Source organism: Salmo salar, chromosome 24 (genome assembly GCF_965601325.2).
Source record: "Salmo salar chromosome 24, fSalSal1, whole genome shotgun sequence".
Lineage (NCBI taxonomy): Eukaryota > Metazoa > Chordata > Actinopteri > Salmoniformes > Salmonidae > Salmo > Salmo salar.
The window spans coordinates 23880381-23908187 of NC_138314.1; the positions used below are offsets into that span (position 1 = coordinate 23880381).

Genomic DNA, 27807 nt, shown 5'->3' on the forward strand with positions numbered 1-27807 from the left:
GGAAGGACCACACAACATATCATCGTTGACTCCAAGTTTCCTTCAAAATGATGGTTATTATATCAACATTTGCGAATAAATGCGTTTCCACAGACACTTCTCGCATAATTCACTGAACAGACACAAACATATCCCACCTTGTCTATCGTACTTTGTTTTGTCGACATTTGGAAAGTTTACCGAAAAATGTAATTCTATTTTTTATCTGACATGTACTTTACTCGCATAAAATAGTTGAACGCAAACCTGGTTAATGAGAGTGTTTAATTTGGTCAACATTAAAATTAATGGCTTATTTGCTACGTGAGGTCTTTTTGATCAAATAGAAGTTTCGTAATACTTAAATTGTTACGAATGGACACGTGACATCCCGGCAATGTTGAGGAAAAAAACACTATACCGGAGTTGTCTCGCGATGGCTATGCATATTCGTGGTATGAGGCTAGCATAATTAAGAGTGTATTCATTTTTTTTTTTTTATGTAACCTTTATTTAACTAGGCAAATCAGTTAAGAACAAATTCGTTTTTACACTTACGGCCAAACCCGGACGACGCTCGGCCAATTTTGCGCCGCCCTATGGGACTGCCAATCACGGCCGGATGTGATGCAGCCTGGATTCGAACACAGAACCTCCCTGCCACTGATGGGCATTGCCAGAGCGATGGGCAGCTCCCTTGTCCATGATGATAGAGTAGTTGGGTCCCATGGCATGTCCTGTCAGAGTAGCGATGGTAAACAGCTGAGGAGACACCTCACGTACCGCCTTCACTCTCATCTCACAAAGTAGGTCGACCATCAGCATCTGTGTTGCCTACAAGAACCATGCGACTCGCACTGGACACCACCAACCACGTAGCAGCCCATAGCATCTCTCGTACTTGAATATAGGCGGTTGACGTCAACAACCCTCATCGAATATTCAAAAATGATTACAATAATGCAAAGAAAGGATAGGCGGGAGCTTGACAGCCCGCGGTGCCGCTTTGTGGACAACGACTCAGATTGCTAGGGCGGAGGGACATGCATCTTGCCATTATATCCATAATATTTGCTATCTCGTCATTATATCAAAATCTCTGCCCAGGCAGAACCATTGGCAGGTCGGGCTCGAAACATAATACACTTCCGGTTGCATAAAAAAAAATTGCGGCTACTGACACAGCTGGAGTGGGGGAGGCCTTCCTCTAGTGAAAGCGAGCTACTGGGGGGAATGGGCGACGTTTGATCGGGAAAAGGTGAGTTCGACAGAGTAAAAACATTGATTTGGACACTAATCGAATATAACCTCATCGTCAAAACGTTGTTGCTGCTTGTGTCATTTGGTGAAAAAGGTTCCACTCTAGCGGCGCGCGCTAACTGTTCAACGTGGGTAACATTAGGTAACGCACACGCCTAGCACATTTTGGGGGAATTTGCCTGTTCTCTTCGATATCTGTTAAGAGCCATGGTCTCAGCCCGCACAGGTTTGTTCTGCATTACATAGCTTGCTAGCTAACGTTAGCCAAATGACGTCAATTAGACCTAGTTAGCTGGCTAACCAACATTAACTTATTTTGGATAGCCCCAAGTGTGTCAGTCTTGTGTTTTTATGCGGTAGGATGTATCCAGCTAGAAGCTAGCTAGCCTGTCAGAATTTGTTGCAGGCTGACGTTAACGTCCGTTCGGGCGGCAGCAAACTTTGCTCGACTCTAGATAGACAGACAAGGAATAATGCCTTTGCAACTTTTCGAAGCTAATGTCTATCTTGTTAGCTACTAATAATAATTATAGTTGGAGCTAACGTTTGCTCAAATCAAACTTTTTCTCAACAGAATTATCTTGTCAGTGTATCAAGATAACGCCCAGTTCATGTAGCTAACGGTAGATGACGTTACGATGTTCATTCCATTTCATTTGCATCTATCCAAAGCAATGGCACTATTGCATTATTAACGTTCGTGTTTTTGTGGAAATGGAAAGGTCGATTGCCTTTAGGTAGGTAGGTGACATTTGTGGGGAAATACTGTAGAACAAGTAACTAATAAACTAGCTATCTAGCTAAATTACTGTGTTGCAAGTAAAGTTGCCTAGTCTCCTGCATTGTCAGTTGATAGTTAGCTAGGCATTTAGCTAAATAGCATGCAAATTAGCTACAGTGATTGTAAACAAACATTGTAATAGTAATACAGAAATATAAAATGTAGGCTATTGGCTTAAAAAACACATGATGGGTCTGTGTTTTCGGTAGTCAACTTTACTTGGAGCATCTGACCTCGATAAAAGGCCAGATAAAACCACTGGTAGTCTGGTTGTATGTTGTAAAAACACTAGTTATGGACATGATGTAAGGACACAGCAGTACAAAGTGCATTGTCATCTGGGGTCATCCAGTTCACCTGAGTTCTCCTTGAATTCAAGGGTAATTATATTAACTTGTTAGACAGTACAATTGTGTGTGTCCCTTTCACTAGCTAATACACATACAGTACTTTGTCGATGACTTGGTCGAGAACCATACCACAAACTCAAAGGGCAGTGCATTGTAATAGTTTATTTATTTTCTAATGAAAGGGAAGACAGTAAAACAACACCCTAGAAGCCCATACAACCTTCTAGGGAGTTCTATTGTGCAGCAGTATTATAGGAGTTACTCAACCACTGAATATTTTCACTGAATGGCTTGTCAGACTATACAGAGACAAACCAATTAAGCCTTGTGCGTGAGTAGCATTGACTTTGCACACATTAAACCCTGCATTTATAGTCATGGTTCTCATCAGGATAAGCTTTAAAAGGTTTTAGTCTGCCTCTGCCATCAGTGTTGATTGAGCAGTACAAGGGCAAGCTGCTAGGAATAGCCAGACGAAGGTCTGGCTCTGAATAAAGCAGTAATAGCCTTGATGTGAGGTTCTCATTTTAATTCCTTTATCAAAACATATTTATTAACATTGCCTGTTTTGATATCTCAATGGTGAGTAGTTATTTAGGCTAAATATATGCTTGAAGTTGTATTGAGTCATCTGTCTTTGAGAACAGGTTAAGGAAGTTATAGTTATTACCAGTAGGCTAGTTAGCATAGTGTTGCATTTGTGCAGCTCAGCGCTCCATTTGGGTGAGTGTAAAAGAGAAGGATTTGACTTCTCTGCCCAACGACTTACAGGGAAGTCGTTTTTTGTTGTTGTACTGATTAGGCTATGACCAGCAAATAGGCCTATGCAAAGCCTGATTTCCCTTGCTAATTTTGTAATAGCCATTTTTTAATTAGGCCTTTGCTACTTGTAATTGTGCTGCAGTTATTCCACGGCAGCTTGGTTATCAGTTTCTGGTCATTGAAATGTTCTTTACCCAAAGGGACTGGCCTGAACAGAGATGATTGAATGGACATGGTACTCCCGTGTAGCTCAGTTGGTAGAGCATGGCGCTTGCAACGCCAGGGCTGTGGGTTCGATTTCCAAGGGGGACCAGTATTAATATTGATTCACTCAATACTGTAAGTCGCTCTGGGTAAGAGCATCTGCTAAATTATGTAAATGTGAAAACATTTAAATGTAATGGCTGAATGGCGTGAATAGTAGTCCATGTCAGTAATAGAAGTAAACAGAGGTTAGAGTGATGACCTGCCAATAGAACGAGGCAGGTAGTGACATCCCAAGTGGGGGTGTTATTTTCATGGTGTTGGTTACATTTTGATTAGGCTAGTAGCTAAAGGATTGTGTTGTCTTCCAGTGCTTTTTCTCCAATGCATGGGGAATTCTAATAGGCCTGCTACACAGATGATAGGAGATTATAGGCTAATGGATAATGGAACTCTCATGTCTTAATCAACCCAGAAACCCGATTTCATGTGGGTCAGTGCTACATTTATTAATTCATTCCTTGTTATTTCCAATGCTCAAATTTAAAATACATCAATGTGCTTGCATGTTATGCTGCTCACACCAGGGCAGATAAGATAATCCCCACACATTATCCCCCTCCAAATTCACAAAATACATTTTCTCAGAAGTCTCCCACTCTGCAGACTATTTGTTGCCCATCTCATATTGCTCTATCATGTCTTGCTTGGTTCGGGCTGCATGCTGTTTTGCAAAATACTGCGTATCTTGAAGTAAGCATTCTTTGCTTGTTTGCCAGTGCTGATGGGCAGGTTTTGGAGGTTGTCTTTGAAGTGTAGTCTTTTGTTCAGCCATAAGTCACAGGCCCACAATAGATTGAATCTTTCATTTTGGGCTTAATCAGACCTGCTAAACTAAAGTGAGTGTTTGTGTTTCCCATCCAGTCCATTTTAGCATTGCTTATGTGACCGGCACCCCTTTGGGTTCAGCTCAGCCACAGAGCATACATTCTTTGGCTGCCCTTCAACTTGGCTCTCAGTTCAGTTTGTAATGCATAGTGTTGGCAGAGGCCACTGATAGGTTTAATATGCACGCAATATTTGCAAGCCTCATGATGGCAGAGTGAAAATAATGTAGGACTGCACCTCCATTTTCCCTTTCGCTCCGTCTTGCTTCTTTCCCCCTCAGTCTCCTGTGCCAGGATGAGAACATATGGGTAGTGTGACAGGTGTCTTGGCAAGCCTTGGCAATTGGAGAAAGTGTTTTCGTTCTCAAACTGCTGACAGAAGATCATGCTGAATTGCCAGAGAGGCGGGCCGGGAGGGGGAGAGATGGGAGAGGGGCCGATGGATTGGGGGGAGAAATAAAATTGTACTTGTCACATGCTTCGTAAATGACAGGTGTCGACTAACAGTGAAATGCTTACTTACAGCCCTTCCCAACAATCCAGAGAGAAAGAAAATAGAAAAGTAATAACACGTAATTATAAATACACAATGAATAATGATAACTTGGCTATATATATATGGGGTACTAGTACCGAGTCAATGTGTAGAAGAGGGCAGAGCTTGAGAACGGACTCAGACAAACCAGTTTTTGTCAAATTGCTCAGGCCAAGTGGCTCAAACAGGATACATTTGAGCAATTCCATATTAAGGTCAACCTGAGCATGAAAAAGCGAACTAGCTTATTTCCTAATTAAACTACTTTCATATTTACCTTGAATGTGTATATTTTGAAGTAAAGACTACATTTGACCTTTATATTTGCCAAATTGAATGTTATTGTTACTACGAAGTAGGATACAAACTCTCAAAATAAGTATTTTCAGTAGAGGTCGACCGATTATGATTTTTCAACGCCGATACCGATTATTGGATGACCCAAAACCCCCGATACCGATTAATCGGCCGATTATTATTTTTTTTAATTAATTTGTAATAATCATAATTACAATACTGAATGAACACTTATTTTAACTTAACTACGTAACAGCCAGTGGAATCCCGTGGCGCATTATTCAAATACCTTAGAAATGCTATTACTTCAATTTCTCAAACATATGACTATTTTGCACCATTTTAAAGACAAGACTCTCGTTAATCTAACCACACTGTCCGATTTCAAAAAGGCTTTACAACGAAAGCAAAACATTAGATTATGTCAGCAGAGTACCCAGCCAGAAATAATCAGACACCCATTTTTCAAGCTAGCATATGTCACATAAACCCTAACCACAGCTAAATGCAGCACTAACCTTTGATCTTCATCAGATGACAATCTTAGGACATTATGTTATACAATACATGCATGCATATTTATATCAAAAACCAGCTTTTTACATTAGCATGTGACGTTCAGAACTAGCATACCCCCCGCAAACTTCCGGTGAATTTACTAAATTACTCACGATAAACGTTCACAAAAAGCATAACAATTATTTTAAGAATTATAGATACAGAACTCCTCTATGCACTCGCTATGTCCGATTTTAAAATAGCTTTTTGGTGAAAGCACATTTTGCAATATTCTAAGTATATAGCCCGGCATCACAGGGCTAGCTATTTAAGACACCCAGCAAGTTTAGCCCTCACAAGTCAGATTTACTATAAGAAAAATGTTATTACCTTTACTGTTCTTCGTCAGAATGCACTCCCAGGACTTCTACTTCAATAACAAATGTTGGTTTGGTTCAAAATAATCCATAGTTATGTTCAAATATCCTCTGTTTTGTTCGTGCGTTCAAGACACTATCCGAAGTGTAAAGAAGGGTGACGCGCACGACGCATTTCGTGACAAAAAAATTCGAAATATTCCATTACCGTACTTCGAAGCATGTCAACCGCTGTTTAAAATAAATTTTTATGCCATTTTTCTCGTAAAAAAGCGATAATATTCCGACCGGGAAAGCGTGTTTACGTTCAAAGAGAGAGAAAATAAAAACATGGGATCCCCTCGTGCACGAGCCTCAGTCTGATGGTCCTCTGATAGACCACTTAACCAAAGGCGCTAAAGTTTTTCAGCCTGGGGCTGGAATTACATCATTCAGCTTTTTCCCGGGTTCTGAGAGCCTATGGGAGCCGTAGGAAGTGTCACGTTACAGCAAAGATCCTACATTTTCAATAAACAGAGCCAAGAAGCCCAAGGAATGGTCAGAGAGGGTACTTCCTGTACAGAATCTTCTCAGGTTTTTGCCTGCCATATGAGTTCTGTTATACTCAGACACCATTCAAACAGTTTTAGAAACTGTAGGGTGTTTTCTATCCAAAGCCAATAATTATATGCATATTCTAGTTTCTGGGCAGTAGTAATAACCAGATTAAATCGGGTACGTTTTTTATCCGGCCGTGTAAATACTGCCCCCTAGCCCTAACAGGTTAATTTAATACATCAATAAAATCAATTTAGCCTCAAATAAATAATGAAACATGTTCAATTTGGTTTAAATAATACAAAACAAAGTGTTGGAGAAGAAAGTAAAAGTGCAATATGTGCCATGTAAAAAAGCTAAGGTTTAAGTTCCTTGCTTAGAACATGGAAACATATGAAAGCTGGTGGTTCCTTTTTAACATGAGTCTTCAATATTCCCAGGTAAGTTTTAGGTTGTAGTTATTATAGGACTATTTCTCTCTATACGATTTGTATTTCATATACCTTTTGACTATTGGATGTTCTTATAGGCACTTTAGTATTGCCAGTGTAACAGTATAGCTTCCGTCCCTCTCCTCGCTCCTACCTGGGCTCGAACCAGGAACACATCGACAACAGCCACCCTCGAAGCAGCGTTACCCATGCAGAGGAAGGGAAACAACTACTCCAAGTCTCAGAGTGAGTGACGTTTGAAACGCTATTAGCGCGCACCCCGCTAACTAGCTAGCCATTTCACATCTGTTACACCAGCCTAATCTTGGGAGTTGACAGGCTTGAAGGGGTGGGTATAATTTGTGGAACGTTCCAACAGGAATCTGTTCCAAAAAACGTAAAGTAAAAGGTTGCCATCCAACAACGCATACAAAGTAACAACGCATACAAACCTAGCTAACTAGCTGCCGAATAGGCATCAACTCACCACGTAGCTTATTCTTAATGTTTGTCTATAGGCAACCAGAGTGAGGACAGACATTTTTCGGAATAAACGTGATGAGTGAAAAACACAATGAAATAGACCACTCACAACCCGGTATCTTATTCTGCCGCTATGCAACTTTGTATGCGTTGTTTTTTGGCAACCTTGTTATTTCCAAAGTTTTTGGAATAGATTCCTGTTGGAACGTTCCACAAATTATACCCACCCGGTTTGAAGTCATAAACAGCTTGAAACACAGCGAAGAGCTGCTGGCAAAATGCATGAAAGTGCTGTCTGAATGAATGCTTACGAGTTATGTCAATGTTATGTCATAATTACGTAAAATTCTGGCAAATTAGTTCGCAACGAGCCAGGTGGCCCAAACTGTTGCATATACCCTGACTCTGCGTGCAATGAGCGCTAGAGATGTGACACAATTTCATGTTAGCAGGCAATATTAACTAAATATGCAGGTTTAAAAATATATACTTGTTTATTGATAAGGCATTGATGTTTATGGTTAGGTACATTGGTGCAACGACAGTGCTTTTTTTCGCAAATGTGCTTGTTAAATCAACACCCGATTGGCGAAATAGGCTATGATTCAATGATAAATTAACAGGCACCGCATCGATTATATGCAACGCAGGACACGTTAGATAAACTAGTAATATCATCAACCATGTGTACTTAACTAGTTATTATGTTAAGATTGATAGTTTTTTATAAGATAAGTTTAATGCTAGCTAGCAACTTACCTTGGCTTCTTGCTGCCCTCGCGTAACAGGTAGTCAGCCTGCCATGCAGGCTCCTCGTGCATTGGATTGGATTAGTAACCGGAAGGTTGCAAAAACGAATCCCCGAATCCCCCCTGAACAAGGCAGTTAACCCCCCGTTCCTAGGCCGTCATTGAAAATAAGAATGGGTTCTTAATCTGACTTGCCTACTTAAATAAAGGTGTTAAAAAAAGAAAACAAACAATCGGCAAATCGGTGGCCAAAAATACTGATTACCGATTGTTAGGAAATCTTGAAATCGGCCCCAATTAATCGGCCATTCCGATTAATCGGCCGACCTCTAATTTTCAGTACTCGTTCTAAGCATAACGGATGTGACCATTATGGACGCTTCATAACTTGATCAATTACTCACTAGTCAGCAACACTGCATAACACGATCATGTTAGAATGTTCATGCCCTTCCTACTGCTTCCAGTGTGTTTACGTTTGCAAACAAGCTAGTGGACAATCTTTATCTGTGTGTGTGATCTGTTTCGCATGTACTCACGTTCTCATATGAACTGCAATCATGCGTTCTGCTAACTGGAGCATTGCATGTGATCACATGGCATAATAAAGTCTTAAATTCATAAACATAATAAAGGTCTTAAAAATCCATGACAAAGATTCACCGGTCATGCTGAGTTTGTTTACTTCCTTGAGTATCTACGGGTACCCCCCCCCCCAGTGACAATATTGATCTGTATCTGTGTAGTCTGCAATGCGCATGCTTGTGAACTGCAGCTGTCAAGTCTCAGAATCTCTACGAAAGTGCAAACCCTGTGCCACTGGTAGATTATTATAATAATGATTTTTATTTGTTTTACCATTTCAGTAAGGAAAATGAAGAAGTTAACCCTTCAGAGGAAAGGTGATATAGTAGGGATAAGTGAGGAATGAGTCCAGCTAGCTCAAATACCAGGGAATGAAATGGGTGTATCAATCCTTGAGTCTAGGGTTAGAGGTGTACACTGAGTCTACAAAACATTAAGAACACTTGTTCTTTCCATGTCTTACACTGGTCAGGTGTAAGCCATGATCCCTTATTGATGTCACTTGTTAAATTCACTTCAAATCAGTGTAGATGAAGGGGAGGAGACGAGTTAAAGATAGGATGCACTGATATTACATTTTGGCCGATTCTGATATTGTTTTCTTTGGCAAGGAAAAACAAAGTGTCATATGTTCGGTCCCGTGTGGCTCAGTTGGTAGAGCATGGTGTTTGCAACGCCAGGGTTGTGGGTTCGATTCCCACGGGGGACCAGTACGGAGAAAAAATGTAGGAAATGTATGCATTCACTACTGTAAGTCGCTCTGGATAAGAGCGTCTGCTAAATGACTAAAATGTAAATGTATATGTTCAGTTAGGAACAGATTGTTTAATAACTTGTAAATGAGAAAAATTACACATCCATGAATGTATTTTATCGCACAACAGGTCTTCATGACACAAATATTTTAGCTGCCCCGCATTACAAAGATGGTTAAGTTGTTGGTGGCTCTTCTTACTATCTAATCTTGACTGTATGTAGAAACTTAAACATGCTTTGAAAGAAATATTGGTTTAAACTAAAATGCAGTTCATCATTTTTGCTTTGACTGCTTGAAAAAATTACTGTCTCTAGTACAGGTCGACCGATTTAATCGGAATGTCCGATTTAATTAGGGCCGATTTTCAAGTTTTCATAACAATCGGTATTTTTGGCCACCGATTATTTTTGTAACTTTTTTTTTAACACCTTTATTTAACTAGGCAAGTCAGATTAAGAACACATTCTTATTTTCAATGACGGCCTAGGAACGGGGGTTAACTGCCTTGTTCAGGGGGGATTCGGGGATTCGTTTTTGCAACCTTCTGGTTACTAGTCCAATGCTCTAACCACCTGCCTTACATTGCACTCCACGAGGAGCCTGCATGGCAGGCTGACTACCTGTTACGCGAGGGCAGCAAGAAGCCAAGGTAAGTTGCTAGCTAGCATTAAACTTATCTTATAAAAAACTATCAATCTTAACATAATCACTAGTTAACTACACATGGTTGATGATATTACTAGTTTATCTAACGTGTCCTGCGTTGCATATAATCAATGCGGGGCCTGTTAATTTCTTATCGAATCACAGCCTACTTCGACAAACGGGTGTTGATTTAACAAGCGCATTTGTGAAAAAAGCACTGTCGTTGCACCAATGTACCTAACCATAAACATCAATGCCTTTCTTTAAAATCAATACACGAGTATATATTTTTAACCCTGCATATTTAGTTAATATTGCCTGCTAACATGAAATTGTGTCACTGCTCTTGCGTTCATTGCCTGGCTTGTTGCGAACTAATTTGCCAGAATTTTACATAATTATGACGTAACATTGAAGGTTGTGCAATGTAACAGGAATATTTAGACTTAGGGATGCCACCCGTTAGATAAAATACGGACCGGTTCCGTATTTCACTGAAAGAAAAAAAACTTGTTTTCGAGATGATAGTTTCCCGATTCCACCATATGACCAAAGGCTCGTATTTCTTTGTGTTTTATTATATTATAATTAAGTCTATGATTTGATAGAGCAGTCTGACTGAGCACCAGCAGGCTCGTAAGCATTCATTCAAACAGCACTTTCGTGCGTTTTGCCAGTAGCTGTTCGCAATGCATTGCGCTGTTTATGACTTCAAGCCTGTCAACTCCCAAGATTAGGCTGGTGTAACCGATGTGAAATGGCTAGCTAGTTAGCGTGTGCGCGCTAATAGCGTTTCAAACGTCACTCGCTCTGAGACTTGGAGTAGTTGTTCCCCTTGCTCTGCATGGGTAACGCTGCTTCGAGGGTGGCTTTTGTCGATGTGTTCCTGGTTCGAGCCCAGGTAGGAGCGAGGAGAGGGACGGAAGCTATACTGTTACACTGGCAATACTAAAGTGCCTATAAGAACATCCAATAGTCAAAAGGTATATGAAATACAAATCGTATAGAGAGAAATAGTCCTATAATTCCTATAATAACTACAACCTAAAACTTCTTACCTGGGAATATTGAAGACTCATGTTAAAAGGAACCACCAGCTTTCATATGTTCCCATGTTCTGAGCAAGGCACTTAAACGTTAGCTTTCTTACATGGCACATATTGCACTTTTACTTTCTTCTCCAACACATTATTTAAACCAAATTGAACATGTTTCATTATTTATTTGAGGCTAAATTGATTTTATTTATGTATTAAATTAAGTTAAAATAAGTGTTCATTCAGTATTGTTGTAATTGTCATTATTACAAATAAATGTAAAAAAATCGGCCGATTTAATTGGTATCAGCTTTTTCTGTCCCTCCAATAATCGGTATCGGCGTTGAAAAATCATAATCGCTCGACCTCTAGTCTCCAGGCTGTCATGAACTGCTAGAAATGGCACAACTTAAACTTTTCAAATGTGCTCAACTGACTTGACTAGTAAAATGAGAGCAAATTTACAACAGCTCATCTTTCATTTAGGAATAAAAAATAAAAAAAACACAACTGCTTTGTTTTTAAATTAATTGAAAATCTTGACCTATATCTGCCATGAATGAACAATAGAAAAGCCATTGGTCTTAGTAAAATTGTTTCCAGTGACTCTAGATGGCTGGGTTACAATATGACTGCCCATTTACAGTTTTAACATTTGGGAGAAGTTTTTCTTCACATAGAAGACTTGCTCTGCTTTGTCACGAGAGTCTGTTTCTTTTTTTCTTCAATGTTTGAAGCGGCACTGAAAAGGCGCTCACTGTCCACACTAGTACATAGAGCACCAAGATACTTGCATTTCCATCTTGTCTGTAACGTTTCACGTAAACCCCGTTTCTTGTCTGCATCAAAGTAGCGGTCCTTGTTCCTAGCATCGAGCATGGTGACGACACAGTATAGAGGCTCAGAGAATACCACCGAATCGCATGTTCACAGCGTCAAGTAGAGTACTTTTGCAAGTTTTAACCCCGCAGTCTGTGTTGGAAGTTTTGTTGATCAGGCATTTTAATGCCATGACAGAGGGTATCACGTCTGCTGTAGACGCAGTTGAAGAGCTTATTTCTCTAGTCAGTTGTTTGAATGGAGCTAGGAGTGTGTTCATGTTTTCAGTGAGTGCACTGGTTTGTACTGATTTGTTTTAGGTAGCTCATAGTCAGCTGCGTACACGCCAAGCACTCATTTTTGTTCCAGCAGGCTCTCCATCATGTAAAAAGTACTGTTCCTTCTGGTGGAAACGTCTTGCTTAAGCCTTTTCGTTTTCACTCCAAGCTGCTCCTGTATTGCTTGCAGGTGGCTGTATGCTAGCTGTGAGTGTTTAAAATGACCCACTATCTTCCTACCTGTTGCCACTGTGTCAGATATGCTGTGTTGGGCCAAAAGACCTTCGTTCACAACATGTCTGCCATGCATGGAAAACTGGCGACTCCGCATTCTTCAAAAGCCTTTGTCATGTTACGTGCATTATCACGTAGCACATCGTGTACTTTGTTCTTGGGGACTTGCAACTTAATTAGGAAGGTGTTCCTAATGTTTGGTATACTCAGTGTGTATATATATACAGGCAGTTTGTGGGATTGGTAACAGATAAAGACTGACTCTGATGCTGTTGAAATGCAGTTCTTGAGGAGAAACGACCACACAGGATTTGTGGACATCTTGCCAGCCAAGGATGACAAGGCTTGGGTGGCTGCAGGTCAAGTTGTCCAGTCCCTGTGTCCTTTTGTGGACAACGGGGAGGGGGTATCATAGAGCCTATGCTGGCAGATTAAAGGGTGTGAGATTAACACAAAGCATGAGTTTATAAAAAAAACTTTTGAGTTTTTGTATGTTTATTCTGTTACTCAATAGGTGATTTGACAACATTTTTGAATCAAACATTCATGATCTAGAATGAAATTACTAAAACTTTGTACAGTGTCATTTGCGGTCTGTCTTTTGGGACCCTGTTACATCCATAGCGCACAATGTCACATCCATAACATTTCTCTAGTGTTATTGTGAAAATGCAAATATTTCTATAATTGTTGAGGTATGCAGCACTCTAATTCAGAATGAAAGTAGAGTTTTTCCAAATAAAGAATTCTGAATGCATTTTCTAGCACATTTGTGCATTTATGGTTGCTTAAGATGGGACACATTAGTGCGCTTTGATAACCTGTATCTTGAATAGTTATTGCATAGGCTATTTCTTTAATATATAAACAGTTATTTTGCACAGCGTCACATCCATAACAGAGAATCTTCTATGCATAACGGTACATTTTCCTCTCTAAAGTATATGTGACAATTTTTTATATTTTCATCATTGTTGTTTTTGTGTGTAGCCAAGCCATACTTTCAAAGTGGCTATTAATATTTTACCCTAAGACTTTGAGATTGACTTTAGCTGGTGTGTCCATTCTCCCCAAAATGGCTGTCCATTTCCCTCACATACATAACGTAAGTTTTGTTGTTCCGTTACTTCAAAGTGGCATTACTTAGAATTTTGTAGTTTTGTCTACGCTTCCCCTATAGGGTTCTACAAATGTATCACAGAATTGATAGACATTTTGTTTCTCATTCTGTGTGGAAATGTCACATCCATAACACTGGATTTCCCATTTGCCTCATGGCATTGGTAATTACGGTGCCCTGGCCTGCATTTTTAACCCTCAGAGAGTGGTTAAGGTAGTTCCATCTATGTTGTAGGGTACAGCATTTTTCTTTTGATCTCCTTAACAAAGCAGTGTTCAGTCCTACTCTGGGTGTGACGAAGTGACTTTCTGACATTTACAGCTAGGCTGGGCTGGCTACCACTTTCTTGCCAAATAACCAGATTTCGTCTTTCTTTGCCAAAACGCATAAAACAACATGCTAGTGTAATTAAAATGCGGAAATGCTTTTAGAATACATTCTATTCCACATGGAGGACTACAGTTCTTGTCATATTCCTTCTAATGATTCATTTCAAATTGTGTTAGACAGTGCTGCAGCATGGTAGTCTATCTGTTCTGACCTCCAACGTTTAAGGGCCTGCTTTGTTCGTGCTGTGAGGATTTTCACTCCAGATGAAACATCTGCTTGTATTTTTTTGTTGTCGTTAGTTGTTTTTCCGTGGTGCATATTGCTTGTTTTCTGAGTGCTTTTGTGCGTTTAACTTGTGCACTCCCAACACTAAAGACATCCTGAAATGGGTGGAATGAATATGCTCTTGCACGCCATCTCCGAACTTGGATGAGGCTGCAGTTATCCCTACAGTCGTTCCTTTGGCAAATTACTGTGAAATTGCCCAGCTGCTGAATGGATCTTATTTCAAGTCCAGATTTCCAAATTGTTCTCTCATGAGAGTCAGTCGGGTCAATGCTGAACTAGGCTTTGACTGTCAATGCCTATTACTGCAATATGTCAGATGCACTACATTTTTGCGCAGGTGATTCTTATCTGAATAAACGCTATATATATATATATATATATATATATATATATATATATATATTATTTTTTTTTAAGCTTTTTCTGGCAAAGAATGAGAGGTTAGTCTAACTTGTACTGGCCATTTTGAAAGCATACAGTATTTTCTCAGGCCAGTGTGAATGTGAAATTCTATTGGCTGTAGCCAGGTTTCTTAGTGTTGGCATATTTCTGGCACAGACAGCCAAAGTTTGCTCATAAAGCATGCTTGTTGCTATTTGGCTGTTGTGGCACACCATGACTGTATTTGTAACATTGAGGTTCATTTTAGATATTTTAACTGTCAATGTTCTTTTGTATATTTTGTATGTGAAAATGAAACTTGAAATACACTAGTCACTAAACTGTGACTGCATGCAGGTGTTCTCAGATATATCCTGATTCTTAGTCCTAATGATTGTTTCATTTTCTGTTTCTGCCAGGTTGTCTACAAACTGGAAAGCCATATCCAAGAGATGGATGACGGCAGCGCCTACATAGAGTTTGACGTGCCAGAGTTCAGCAACACCGTCCTCAACCAGCTCAACGACTTGCGTCTGCAGGGGAAGCTATGTGACATTATCGTTCACATCCAGGGCCAGCCGTTCCGGGCCCACAAGGCCGTGCTGGCGGCCAGCTCGCCGTACTTCCGTGACCACTCAGCCCTGGGAACCATGAGCGGCCTGTCCATCTCCGTCATCAAGAACCCTGAGGTGTTTGAGCAGCTGCTGGCCTTCTGCTACACTGGCCGCATGTCCCTGCAGCTCAAAGATGTCATCAGCTTCCTCACAGCAGCCAGCTTCCTGCAGATGCAGGCCGTCATCGACAAGTGCACCCAGATCCTGGAGGGAATCCACTCCAAGATCAGCAGCGCCACCAGCCCAGACAAGGAAGGCTCCCAGGCCAGCCGCAACGGTGTCAAAGACAGCAGCCTTTTCATCAACCCTACACAGATCTCCCCCCCGTACTACTCCAGACACAGCATAGAGGCCCGCTCTGAGCTAGCAGCAGGGAAAGGCCATGGCAGGGTGCGGCACCAGGAGGAGGGCCAGTCAGACCGAGGCAGCAGTGACGGCGTGTCAGAGCAGGAGGCAGCCATGGAGGGAGAGACTGAGCAGGTGGAGCTGATTGGGAAGGATGGCCAGGTGACAGACGTGCATGTGAAGCTGGAAAAGACGGACCGGCCCAGCTACTCCGACAGCTCCTCGGCAGGCGACGATGGCTACCACACAGAGCTGGTGGATGGAGAGCAGGTGCTGGCTGTCAGTGTGGGCTCCTATGGTCCTGTCATCCATGCAGCTGGCTACACTTATTCAGGCCTGTCATCTCCCTGCTTCGTGAGCCTCAGCAGCTCCAGCCCCTCCCGCTCCATGCTCAGTGGCTTCAGGGGCGGCCGGGCCAGAGCCAAGCGCCCACCTGTAGCCGTCCCAGCAGAGATCCTGAGTCAGATCAAACCAGGAAACGCAGAGGACAGCAGCGAAGCAGTGTTGGGTCAAGCAGGCTTTGAGAATGACGTCCAGGAACGGAGTCTGCGCAGCCAGTGGTACCCCTACAATGAGAGGCTTCTCTGCATCTACTGCGGCAAGTCCTTTAATCAGAAGGGCAGCCTGGACCGCCACATGCGCCTGCACATGGGAATCACACCCTTCGTCTGCAAGTTCTGCGGCAAGAAGTACACTCGCAAGGACCAGTTGGAGTACCACATCCGCGGCCACACGGACAACAAGCCCTTCCACTGTCAGATCTGTGGCAAGTGCTTCCCTTTCCAGGGAACCCTCAACCAGCACTTGAGGAAGAAGCACTTGGGGGCCACAGAGGGCACCAATCACATGGACTCTCCAGAGAGGACGGAGGGGAGCTCTGTTCAGAAAGACCCAGAGGATGCCTCTGAGAGGATGGCCTTTGAGACGCAGTATGCTGAGGAGGCTCCGGCAACCGACATGGAGGAGAGCTCAAAGTGTAGCCCTGAGGAAGCCCAGGCGTCCAGGTGTGATTTTTAGGCCCCTGTTCTGGTTGAGGAAGCTTTAACATGTTTTTTATGTTTAGGATTTCTTTTGGAAGCGGCTCCTTCAAATGTTGAACCTACCTTGTACTTTCAGGTTTTCTGCCTGTCCATTTTTAGTGAAAGTAGAAACATAGAAGAAGAGAAGAAAAGGGTGCTTTTTAAAAATAGATTATTTCAAAAGGAAGGCAAATCAACTTGCTATTGATAAGGTGGCCTCAATAATCAAGGCCTCCTTGTTGTTTTTGTTTTCTCTTTAATCTTTCCATGTTTTTTAAACATATTTACAGAGTAATATAGGCATGTTGCAATAATTGATAATATGAAAGCTCTGCTGCTTGTCACAAGTTTTTACCTGACCTGTTTTTGCACATGTGGCCGAAGGTGGTCACTTTACTCACAAGGAATTATTTTTCTGCAAGTGCAAAGCTTCATGTGACATATCTGTTCAATACCTCATGATACAACTACATACTCATAACAGACAGTATTTTATGAAACTCCACCAGGTTCTACCTCATAGCTAAGAACCTAACAGGAACAGAAGTGTTTTCCATTTAAAAAAACAAACAGTTTTGTTTTAGAGTCTGTGTTATATTTGCCAAACTCTTAAGCAGAACAATCCTCAGTCTCAACACAAAGCCTTGATACTGTAGACTAATGTTCCTTGCTGGTTGCATGAACTCTGGACCTTGTCCATCAGTTCATGGTCAACAAGGATGTAATGTGGTCGAAGAAAGGAGTTGCTATATTTAAGCAATAAGACCCGAGGAGGTGGGGTATAAGGTCAGTATACCACGGTTAAGTGCTCTTCTTACGCACGACGCAACGCGAGTATATTGGCCATATACCACAAACCCTTGAGGTGCCTTGTTGCTATGATAAACTGCTTACCAATGTAATTAGAACATTTACAAATATTTTAGGGGTCATACCCATGGTATATGGTCTGATATACCATAGCTTTCAGCAAATCGGCATTCAGGGCTCAAACCATCCAGTTTATAATGGTGTATAAGAAATATTAAGTATGTTGTGTGTTTGCATTGAGCAAGCTCAAGGACAGTGGATAGAGTACAATAATAGAACACAATACATTACATGATTTCCACTGTCTATAGCCAAGATCTATAGAGACAGCAGATTCCACTTATCTGGCTCTTTTTTACCCAGTGAAGGTCACATGCAGTTGGCCACGGTGTGTTTTACAGATGTGATTCTATCTATTAATTGACATGGGATCAATGATTGAGCCTGACACAGTGAAGTCATTGGAGTGTCTTCCATTCTGATGGTGTTTAGTTCATTATTCTCAACCTGTTTATGTGGATCTGTTTTTTAATCTGTGTGGAGATGATGCTCAGTGCAGAGTTTCCCTCATTAGCTTGACACAGCAGGCGCAGCGCTGCCCTGGATCTGTGCATAGAATCAATATGCTCATAGTATGCAAACAGGGAGAAGAAGGGAATATCCGCCATCTTGTCATGGCATTTCTCTGTTCACTCCATTTCATGACAACTCTTGTTCTGCTCTCTTGTTTTCATTTACTGTTTCTGCCCCTGATCAGACGTAACTGTTGAGATGAGGGGATAAAATGGGAAAGTACGTAGTCTCATTGATGCTTCATTAGAAATTAAGAGTTTGATGGACAGAGGGTAGAGGGTTGTGAACCAAAGTAATGGTGCACTTTTTGTAAGTACAATAGTGGCAGTTAGGCCTATGTTAATTTTTAAATGTTTTTAAGAGCAGTGGTGACTGGTGACCATCAGTTTATTTTGTTAAAAAAAAGACTAAGTCCAATGATCAAATTAGAACTGCATCAGTCAGTGTAAGTCCATTTGACAACAGATTGGTAGCTAGCCTTTTCAGCGTTATTTGGTAAATAATAATGAAAGGGCACTGCTGGCATCGGTGATGGTGCTCTGCTTGTTTAGAGATTAGCTGGGCTCTCAGGGCTCAGCAGTTGGATGAATGTCATTTGACCACATTTCACAACTTCTGTTAAAGATTCCATTTTTCACATCGTCATAAGTCACTAATGCACACAATATGGTTGGGATGGGAGGTAGGCTATGTTTGTCAGATGTATATTGCATTACATGGCTAAGCATTGCAATGCACAATGCCATGGCATAGTTTAGGTGGCGAACGGGATTTCAATATTGGGTGAAAATGCTTCTAAGTGCAGTAGTTTTTAATAATATGGGCCTAAATTCTGATAATTATTGCTCTAACGTCCTAGCCCAGATCAAGCTCTTTATTTGGTAGATGCGGTTAAGATCAGGTGGAAAGCTGATCCTTTAAAAGCACTTTTTGGCGACAGTAATTTTGCTCCATTACCCCTCAGCTTACTGACTTGCTATTTCAGCAGTGAGTTGCCTTCCTTGTATCCTGTTATCTTTTAGTTTTTACACATGAACACACAAAACCATAATTACAGTATTGCAAGGAGCTAGCAGGCTCACTATTTAGAGAGAAATGTCCTGAAAAGCCCGGAGGTCCAGATGGGTGCGGGCAAGATAATTTCCTCTTCATTTAATGTAGCAACACCATTTACTATGCCTGTTTGTTATTTTTTGGGTTGTTTTCTGCATCTTTTTTTTTTTATCACATTACCAACCCCTTGCTTTTGGCGGAACTTGGTTTCATTATTTTGCTGTGATTTTGTTTTCATATTGGTATTGTGCAGTTTTGTATGTATTTCCATATTGTGTAACGTTAGGTCACTAATGCAGTCTTTTCTCCACTGAATGCTCACTACACAGGTGGTTGGCTCATTGTTTTACCAGATGCTGTTGGAAACTGTTCCGTTTACAACCAAAAGGACCCTTCTGTGATTCAGGGAGTTATCTGATTCACTGTCTCCATGTCTTGTTGCTGATCAGTGACAGGCCTTCCCTTTTTGTTTTATTTTTGTATTTCTCCATCAACAGAACATATGCTTGACAGTGTTGTCCAAAGTCAGCCACAATCTATTTTTTTTCTGTCAGAATGCCTGCTAGGCTAAGTCTTGGATATTTATGTTATGTTCTGTGTGGTAATGCACTCTGCACATTTGCAGAACCATCTCTGTAAAGTCTTAACCCTGCTCTTATTGAATCTGTCCCTCTGTCCCCCTACTGATTTAGAATGGGGAATCGACACTGAACAAAGTTATAAATGCAACAATTTTTTTGATTTTACTGAGTTACAGTTCATATAAGGAAATCAGTCAATTTAAATAGTCATTAGACCCTAATCTATGGATTTCACATGACTGGTAATACAGATATGCATCTGTTGGTCACAAATACCTTAACAAAAAGGGTAGGGACGTGGATCAGAACCAATCCGTTTCTGGTGTGACCACCGTTTTGCCTCGTGTAGTGTGACAAATCTCCTTCGCATAGAGTTGATCAGGCTGTTGATTGTGGCATGTGGAAATTTTTTCCCACTCTTCTTCAGTGGCTGTGCGAAGTTGCTGGAATTTCCGGGAACTGGAACACGCTGTCGTACACGTCGATCCAGAGTATCCCAAACATGCTCAATGGGTGACATGTCTGGTGAGGTAATGGAAGAACTGGGACATTTTCAGCTTCCAAGAATTATGTACAGCACCACTATGGGCCTCAGTATTTAAGCATGTTATCTCTGTGCATTCAAATTGCCATTGATAAAATGCAATTGCCTTTGTTGTCCTTAGCTTGTCTGCCAATACCGTAACCCCACCCCCACCACGGTACACTCTGTTCACCAAGTTGATATCAGCAAACCGCTGGCCCACACGACACCATGCACGCGGTCTGCAATCAGCCCGGTACAGTTGAAACTGGGATTCTTCCGTGAAGAGCACACTACTCCAGCGTGCCAATCAATGGTCATCGAAGGTAAGCATTTGCTCACTGAAGTCGGTTACGACGCAGAACTGCAGTCAGGTCAAGATCCTGGTGAGGACGCACATGAGCTTCCCTGGGACGGTTTCTGCAGATATGTTTCGCTTTTGCAAACCCACAGTTTCATCAGATTTCCTGGTGGCTGGTCTCAGACGATCCCGCAGGTGAAGATGCCGGCTGTAGATGTCCTGGGCTGGCGTGGTTACACGTGGTCTGGGTTGTGAGGCCGGTTGCATGTACTGCCAAATTCTCTAAAAGGACAGAGGCAGCTTACGATAGAGAATTAACATTGAATTCTCTGACAACGGCTCTAGTGGACATTCCTGCAGTCAGTATGCCAGTTGCACGGTCCATCAACTTGAGACGTGGCATTGTGTTGTGACACAGCTGTACATTTTAGTGGCTTTTTATTGTTCGCAGCACAAGGTGCACCTGTGTAATGATCATGCTGTTTAATCAGCTTTTTGATATGCCACACCTGTCAGGTGGATGGATTATCTTGGCAAATGAGAAATTCTCACCAACAGGGATGTAAACAAATTTGTGCACATAAACACAAAAAGCTTTTTTTTTTCTTTTTTTTTTTAATGGGAAATTTCTGCGGTCTTTTATTTTATCTCATGGAACATGGGACCAACACTTTACATGTTGCATTTATATTTTTGTTCAGTATACCATGTAAAAATATGGTCCTTAATAGGTTATTGTGCCAGGAGTCAAATCGAAGATATCCCAGTAGATAATTCTCCAAAGGTATGTCTATACATTTGGCTGATGAGGCATGATGAGTATTCTAGATAATACTTTTTTTTCCCAGTTCTTTGCTATTTCCAACTGATCTTGTTACAACACAATGCAGTTGAATCCCACACAGGATGTTGCCAGATATGATAGTCATATCATGAAAGAAATGTATGAAGCCATAAGTACTAAAATTGAGATTGTTTCATTGTCATTTTAAGATGCCAACCATACAAATCCTAGAAATATTTTAAAGAAAAATAAGCTTTTGAATCTTGATCTGTGCCTTGCCATACAAACTAACTGTATATCCCTGTGGATATAAAGCATCTGACACTTTCAGTAGACATTTGTTTTGTGCCTGCCTTCAATGGAAAGAATAAAAGGATCGAGGACAAGGTATATCTATTGATAAAGTACTGTTGATTTTCTTCGGATTTAAAAAAAAAAAATGTTATCGTTTATGCAAAAATTAAATGTCTACAAGGGAATAGGCACAGAATCATGTCTGAGATACATGCCCATGTTGCTCTCTTAAGTTAGCAGGGTAAAGGGCACCTCGTTTTTCAGTCAGCCATACCATTTCCTTGTCATCAGACCCTTTTTGATACTTGTATCCATTTGATAATGTGATGGATTGTGTTTTGTTATATCGTGACTTGCATGGCATCTAATCACAGTCATGAGCTGTTCAGTTCCTCTCTGCAGAGGCTATTTTGTATGTGTACTGTATCCTTTCTGTTAGCACTGAGGACAATCTAAGATCTCCTTCAGTCTCAGAGAGAGGAGAGTACAGCTAGACTCTTCCCTCTCAAGATTAATTTTGTTACATCTGGCCAGGGGGACAGCTTGTTGAGAATGAGCAGGTAAAAAAAAAAGTGCAAACGTGCTCGGTTATAGCTGTATTGCACATCACTCACCCACAAAATTGTTTAGAAATGCTGATGGCAGTTTTTGGAACTTAACATTAGTTCTTGTTTTTGTCTCATCTGGCATGTACTTAGAAATAGCATAACCTGTCTTTGATACATTCATGTTCCAGAGGGATATATCATCCTAGTCTCCCCTTTTTAAGGGATTGCTTTATCTTTAGGGACCTTTTTTTCCCCCCTTAAATGGTGCTTTTAGTCTGGTCAGGTTATTTATGGATTTTTATATACAAAAGACTATATACATGCATATATATACATTATAGGGGGATGGAGGGGTAATTTTGTTTAAATGCTTTTATAAACTTAAGTTACTAATGCCACAACACTCACCAACCAACTGAACCTGACACTTGTTTGCATTCACTCTGTTTGTTCAAAACTATTCATATTAAAGGCAGGGGGAGTGATATTTGTGGGCCAGAAGTGTTTACAGGGAAGGCTGTTGGACTACTTTTTGAATTTGCAGCTCGTTCGATTACTTTTTTAAAAACTGATTAACTTCAGGTAGTTTATGAACACTGATATAGATTTCCATAGCTTCTCAGCCTTTCTCCACTGTGTAATATACAAAAGCAATAACCTTTTTTTAAAGGGGATATATTGGTATCAATGAGACTAATCTAGTTCTTGGCCTTTCACTTCTCAAACAAATTCTGAATGTCAGGGAGCTGTAGAACTAAAGTAGGTCGAGGACAATTTGATATAGATTTATTTTTATATATTTTGTGAATCTTTGGACCGGTTAGGTGAAAATGCTCATTAGTTGAGACTGGTATTGCTGGTCTTTTAAGTAGGCATCCAAAGCCTAAAACTATCAGTGAACTGAAATGCAAAGCAAAACATGTGATTCCGTCAAACCCCAAGGGCACTGGTTTTAAAGTTGCACCTCCGTCTGTGTCAAATACTGAAAGGGATTTTGGGCTGCACAGCCACATAGTGGGAGTGGCAATCTGTTTTCATGCTAAAATTTCAAGGTCTTCCCTTTCCCCTCGAGTACTGAGACTATAGTTTTAGCGGGTCAGAGTGGAAGTGGTCAGTGCTGCTTTAATTAAATGTTTAGACTGACCTGTTTCATTCTCTTTGATGTGAAACTCCTTGGTCTCTGACATTCTGTGCTATCTGGTTAAGTATGTGGTCATATGGCAAAAAACGAAGTAGAACTCAGGGTTTATACTAGTGTTATAAAGTGGTCACTCTGGGCATACAGCTCGTGTGTAGAATTCAACGTGCACTTATCTTCAGGTGGGGAAACAAATCCTCATTCAGTGGTTCCCAAACATTCTGCCTCAAGGGTCTCACTGAACCCATGTTTTCCATTCCCGCTCTGCATGCATGTGACGAGCTTCAATGCTGAGGAACAGGGGAGACCTTTTAGTTTGGCCCATTGTCTGTCCACCTGCCTCTAGTCCATTCTACATACAACCACACAACCCAACTGTGAACCTCAACTCTACTGTTTTGTACAATGATGAAGTAAATGAAGCTAGCTAGAGCGGATGCTTTAACTGTTAACTTGCCATTTCTGAATTTATTTTATAGCATGAAAAATATATTTATTCAAATTATATTTTACTCATGATCATTCTGTGCTGCTTTATTTTGTTTCTTAAGCTTGTAAATTGCTTTTTTTATGATACTATGAAATGTCAATAGAAAATGTGTTTTTATTTGTAAAATAAAGATGCTCATTTGGCACTCTCTTGTCCAGTAATTTGATTGTACTAAAGGTGGAGGCGAGCACATTGTAGGTGAGATTGTTGGATGCAGAAACTGCAGATACGACCTGGCCAGCAGAGGGACATCACACACTCATTTGCTGCTGCTACTGTTTATTTTACTCTTACCTATCCTGATGTATAGTCACTTTACCCTGCCTTCGTGTACATATCTACATCAACTACCTCGTACCTCTGCAGTTTGATATGGTACTGGTACTCCCTGAATATAACTCCATTCTTGTGTATTTTATTTTATTCCGCTTACAATTTAGTTTCTACACCAGTTGTATTCGGCGCATGTGACATAACATTTAATTTTTTTAAAATTGATGTTGCACACAAACACTAGCTACATTACCGAAGATAAAAACACATAAAAAAAAAGAAAAAAAGACTACTAGACAGTTTTACTGATTTCAAGCAGTCACTCTCACTAGCCAGGTTTCCATCCAACCATTTCATGAGGATGAATTACCTGATGCATGAAAAGTCATTACCTGGCTGATGGTAGTGACAATTTGTTCGTTCGACAAGGTGGAATCTTTTTGTGTCGGTAAATGAATTATGCGAGAAATGACAGTGGAAACAACTTTATGCTCATATTTATAGAATAACCATATCGAAATAAACTTGAAGTCACGCAATGTTGTGGTCCTCCCAATACGACTCGAGAAGCCAAGCAGCACTATTAACGTTGTAGTGTCTTAGCTGTAATTACTAATTTATATAACAAGAAAGACTCCGAATACAAGAAAGTGAACTGTAGCTTCACAATTACTAGAACTAGTTAGTACAAGAATAACAGAGAAAAAGACTGCGCATGACCAAGGGCGCTCCGTTCTTAAAGGGGACATCAGTAATTAACAGAACATAACAAACTCACATGGAGGTGAAAGTGCACTTGATATACTTGATATGCTTGATGCTCCTTTAAATGTGGGTAACCTACCCGTACTGTATATGTGAGGTGTTGGCTAGAGCGCACGTCCCAAGGCCAGAGTGGGCACGTTTGCTATATAACGCAACAGTTTGTGACAAAACCCATCAGTTGTGTTGAAAATGCGATGGGAACCCATTTAACTTTTATTTTTCATTATTACATAGGAAATGTAACCGCAAAAGGTATTTTTATGTGCTCTACGTCATCATTCACAGACGTTTATCCACAATATGTCAGTTTGATGGAAACATCTCTGGTGGGAAAATATTTTATGTAGATTTTAGAATATTCGCGTGAAAATCTGTCGCAAATTGGATGTCAACCTAGCTACTGACTTTTTTTTAATCCACAGGCATTGCGATAATTTCTCGCGCAACACAAAAGCAAGTGCATCATGCAACACGTTGATCATCATGTGCATGCTGTTATCATTCGTAGGTGGGCCTACTAACAACATCCACATGATGGCTTGCATACGGTGAAAATAACGATCCTAAACTGTAACATAGATTAGACACCAACCTAGATAAACATCTAATAATTTGGGTCATTTGTCCTCTTGCCATGAACTTCTGTTTGAAACGCTTAGATAACCGATACACGTGGTCAGTTGGGAGATAAGGACCTTATGTCAAGCTCTGCAGCTACTTTTTCCATCTTCTCCAGTTCATGGCCAATATGTAAAATGTCTGCCCTCATGGACAGCAGTGCAGTTTCATTGTTTGCAGATCCTCCCACGCTGTGGTTCTTCTGCACCTCCAGTGTGCAGTCATCACCAGGCAGCTTGTACTCCAGCCTCCTGGCCCTTGTCCAGCTGCCATAACTCTGGATACCAGCCAGCTCCAGGAAGGCCTTCATGGCCTCAGTGCTGCTGCAGCTCTCCTGCTCTCTCACTGGGACCCCTAAGCAGTGAGCCAGGTGCTGGATGATGGGAGTGTGGCCAGTCAGCTCCCTGTACTGGGGTGCAGGAGGACAGGGCTGGCCCTGGATCTGTCCTATCTCTGGAATAGAAAGGGGGTTGTCCTCACAGCCCTTTGGCCCTTCTGTTTCATCTCTATCCACACATAGCTCCTCTCCCCAGACTGTAGAGGGACATCCAGAGCCAGCAGCCTGATTCTCTGGCTCTGGTGGCATATTGTTGGAAGAGTATGGATTGTTACCTATGATCATTCTCCACTGACTGCCCTGTTTGCTTAACCAGGTCTGCTGAGAAGCCAGGTGGAAGCTCTCTGTGTCGTAGTAATGCTCTCTAATGGTGACCTCTTCGATACACCATGCCCCCTTCTCCTGCAGCCGTGCCTCGGTCTTCTCTCCCAGCTTGTACTGCATCTCCACGTTCACTCTGATGGACCCCTGGGGTCCCTCCTCTTCACCTGTTCCTGCTAGTGGTCTGTGCAGCAACATCTAGCAAAGCAAGAGCCACACCAAGAGGTTCTGAGTATAAGAGAAATCAGTGGTGCACCATCTCATAGTACAGCACAGATTACATGCCAGTTTTAAGCAGATTCAGTGTATGTTACAAATGGACAAATATATGTCTTGTGATAGTGGAATTATCATTTTAAAGTATACTAAATTATATTCTGGGTTGATATGGTTGCAGGAGTTTTGTTACCTCTACAGCAGAGATCCTCAGCTTGAAGCGCGAAGGAGGACCTGTCTGCCGTCCTCAGCTCACACACAGAATGAAGGTTTGTTGTTTTAAACCGTTTGAGCCTCTGCTGTGTGACTAGAACCTATGACGAATGAGCTAATGGCAGTCATGGCATTATTCGAGTTTATAGTGAGTCCAAGCCACTGCCTTCTTTTGTTTAGTGTTTATGGATACTGCTTTGGTTGTCATGGAGAGGTCAGCTTATCTTCCCTGCATTATCCGTCACCATGATATCATCTTTATTAACATAGCTATATATGCATGTCTCCTCCCCTGTGTGTCTCTAGTGCTCCTCCCCTTCTATCGGTGCGGCAGGTAGCCTAGAGGTTAGAGCGTTGGACTAGTAACCAGAAGGTTGCAAGATCGAATCCCTGAGCTAACAAGATAAAAATCTGTCGTTCTGCCCCTGAACAAGGCAGTTAACCCACTGTTCCTAGGCCGTCATTGAAAATAAGAATTTGGTCTTCACTGACTTGCCTAGTTAATAAGTAAAGGTTAAATAAAAATACAATAGAACAGTGATCAGTAACCATGGTAGTGTTTGTCTGAAGTATGCTCCTCCTTTTTAGCTGATGTGTTGACAATGCCACCAGAGGGGGCTAGAGGATTAACATGAATGGCAGTGCCCTGTTGATGTAGAATTGCAGCATACCTGTATGTCAGTAGTGTATGCAACTTTACTTACTATGCATTGATTGAGGAGAGCAACAGGAGAGATTTCATGCTATTCTCCGCTTGTTGTTTGTGAAGGTGCACAGGACCATGTTCATAAGAGGATCGGTCAGGAAAAACTCCTGGCCCTATAGGCTACTCTTCCTCTTGTGGTTTTATTAAGCCTAGTTAAATATAGCAGTATGACAAGGTGAAAGACATAGCCTGCATGTTGATGCTCTTCATTTCTATATTGATGTCATTGAGTAGCCTATTTAGAGGAGGATATGAGGTTACACTAGAAATGATCTTTGATTTTAAAGTGGTTGCACATGGATAGACTTACTGCTCTCTTTTCTGTTTGAGTCCAGAGGAGGAGGCGATGGCACTGATTGAAGTGTTCAAGATCAGAGAAAAGGAAGATTACATAATTTACTATTCACTTGGTACAATACTAATTAAACCGATAGTCCTATTAGTTTTGTACTTCGACTTCCTTTGTTTAGCTTTTAAAATATATAGATGCTGATGGTGAAATTCAGTATCAATTTGTTTCCTAAATAGCAGGATAACATAACCAGAAGCAGCTAAAAACCTGAGTTTGTGGAATCTCATTCACTGAGCTTTTGGTTAAGGAGCCATGCTGGCATTGAGCTGTCCCACATTACTCTGACTCTGAGTAACACAATGTACATTTACTACCAGCAGCCCTCTTTC

At 41.1% G+C, this 27807-nt stretch overlaps 2 protein-coding genes across 2 annotated transcripts; one reads left to right on the forward strand and one right to left on the reverse strand.

Annotated features, from left to right (window-relative positions):
- The first annotated feature begins 374 nt into the window (after positions 1 to 374).
- On the forward strand, positions 375 to 23822 carry LOC106585539 (zinc finger and BTB domain-containing protein 34). The gene is made up of 2 exons (XM_014171858.3): positions 375 to 1237; positions 15024 to 23822. The coding sequence occupies exon 2, from the start codon at positions 15057 to 15059 to the stop codon at positions 16578 to 16580; it is 1524 nt and encodes a 507-aa protein (XP_014027333.1). The 5' UTR covers positions 375 to 1237; positions 15024 to 15056; the 3' UTR covers positions 16581 to 23822.
- Positions 23823 to 24213: 391 nt separating this feature from the next.
- On the reverse strand, positions 24214 to 26202 carry si:dkey-191c17.2 (uncharacterized). Its single transcript, XM_014171432.3, has one exon. It carries the CDS (start codon positions 26187 to 26189, stop codon positions 25392 to 25394), a length of 798 nt encoding a protein of 265 aa, XP_014026907.1. The 5' UTR covers positions 26190 to 26202; the 3' UTR covers positions 24214 to 25391.
- Between the last annotated feature and the right edge of the window lie 1605 nt (positions 26203 to 27807).

What these genes read in the sequence shown, in the direction of transcription:
- LOC106585539 (XM_014171858.3), top strand. Translation starts at nt 15,057, where the DNA reads ATGGATGACGGCAGCGCCTACATAGAGTTTGACGTGCCAGAGTTCAGC.
- si:dkey-191c17.2 (XM_014171432.3), bottom strand. Translation starts at nt 26,189, where the DNA reads ATGTTGCTGCACAGACCACTAGCAGGAACAGGTGAAGAGGAGGGACCC.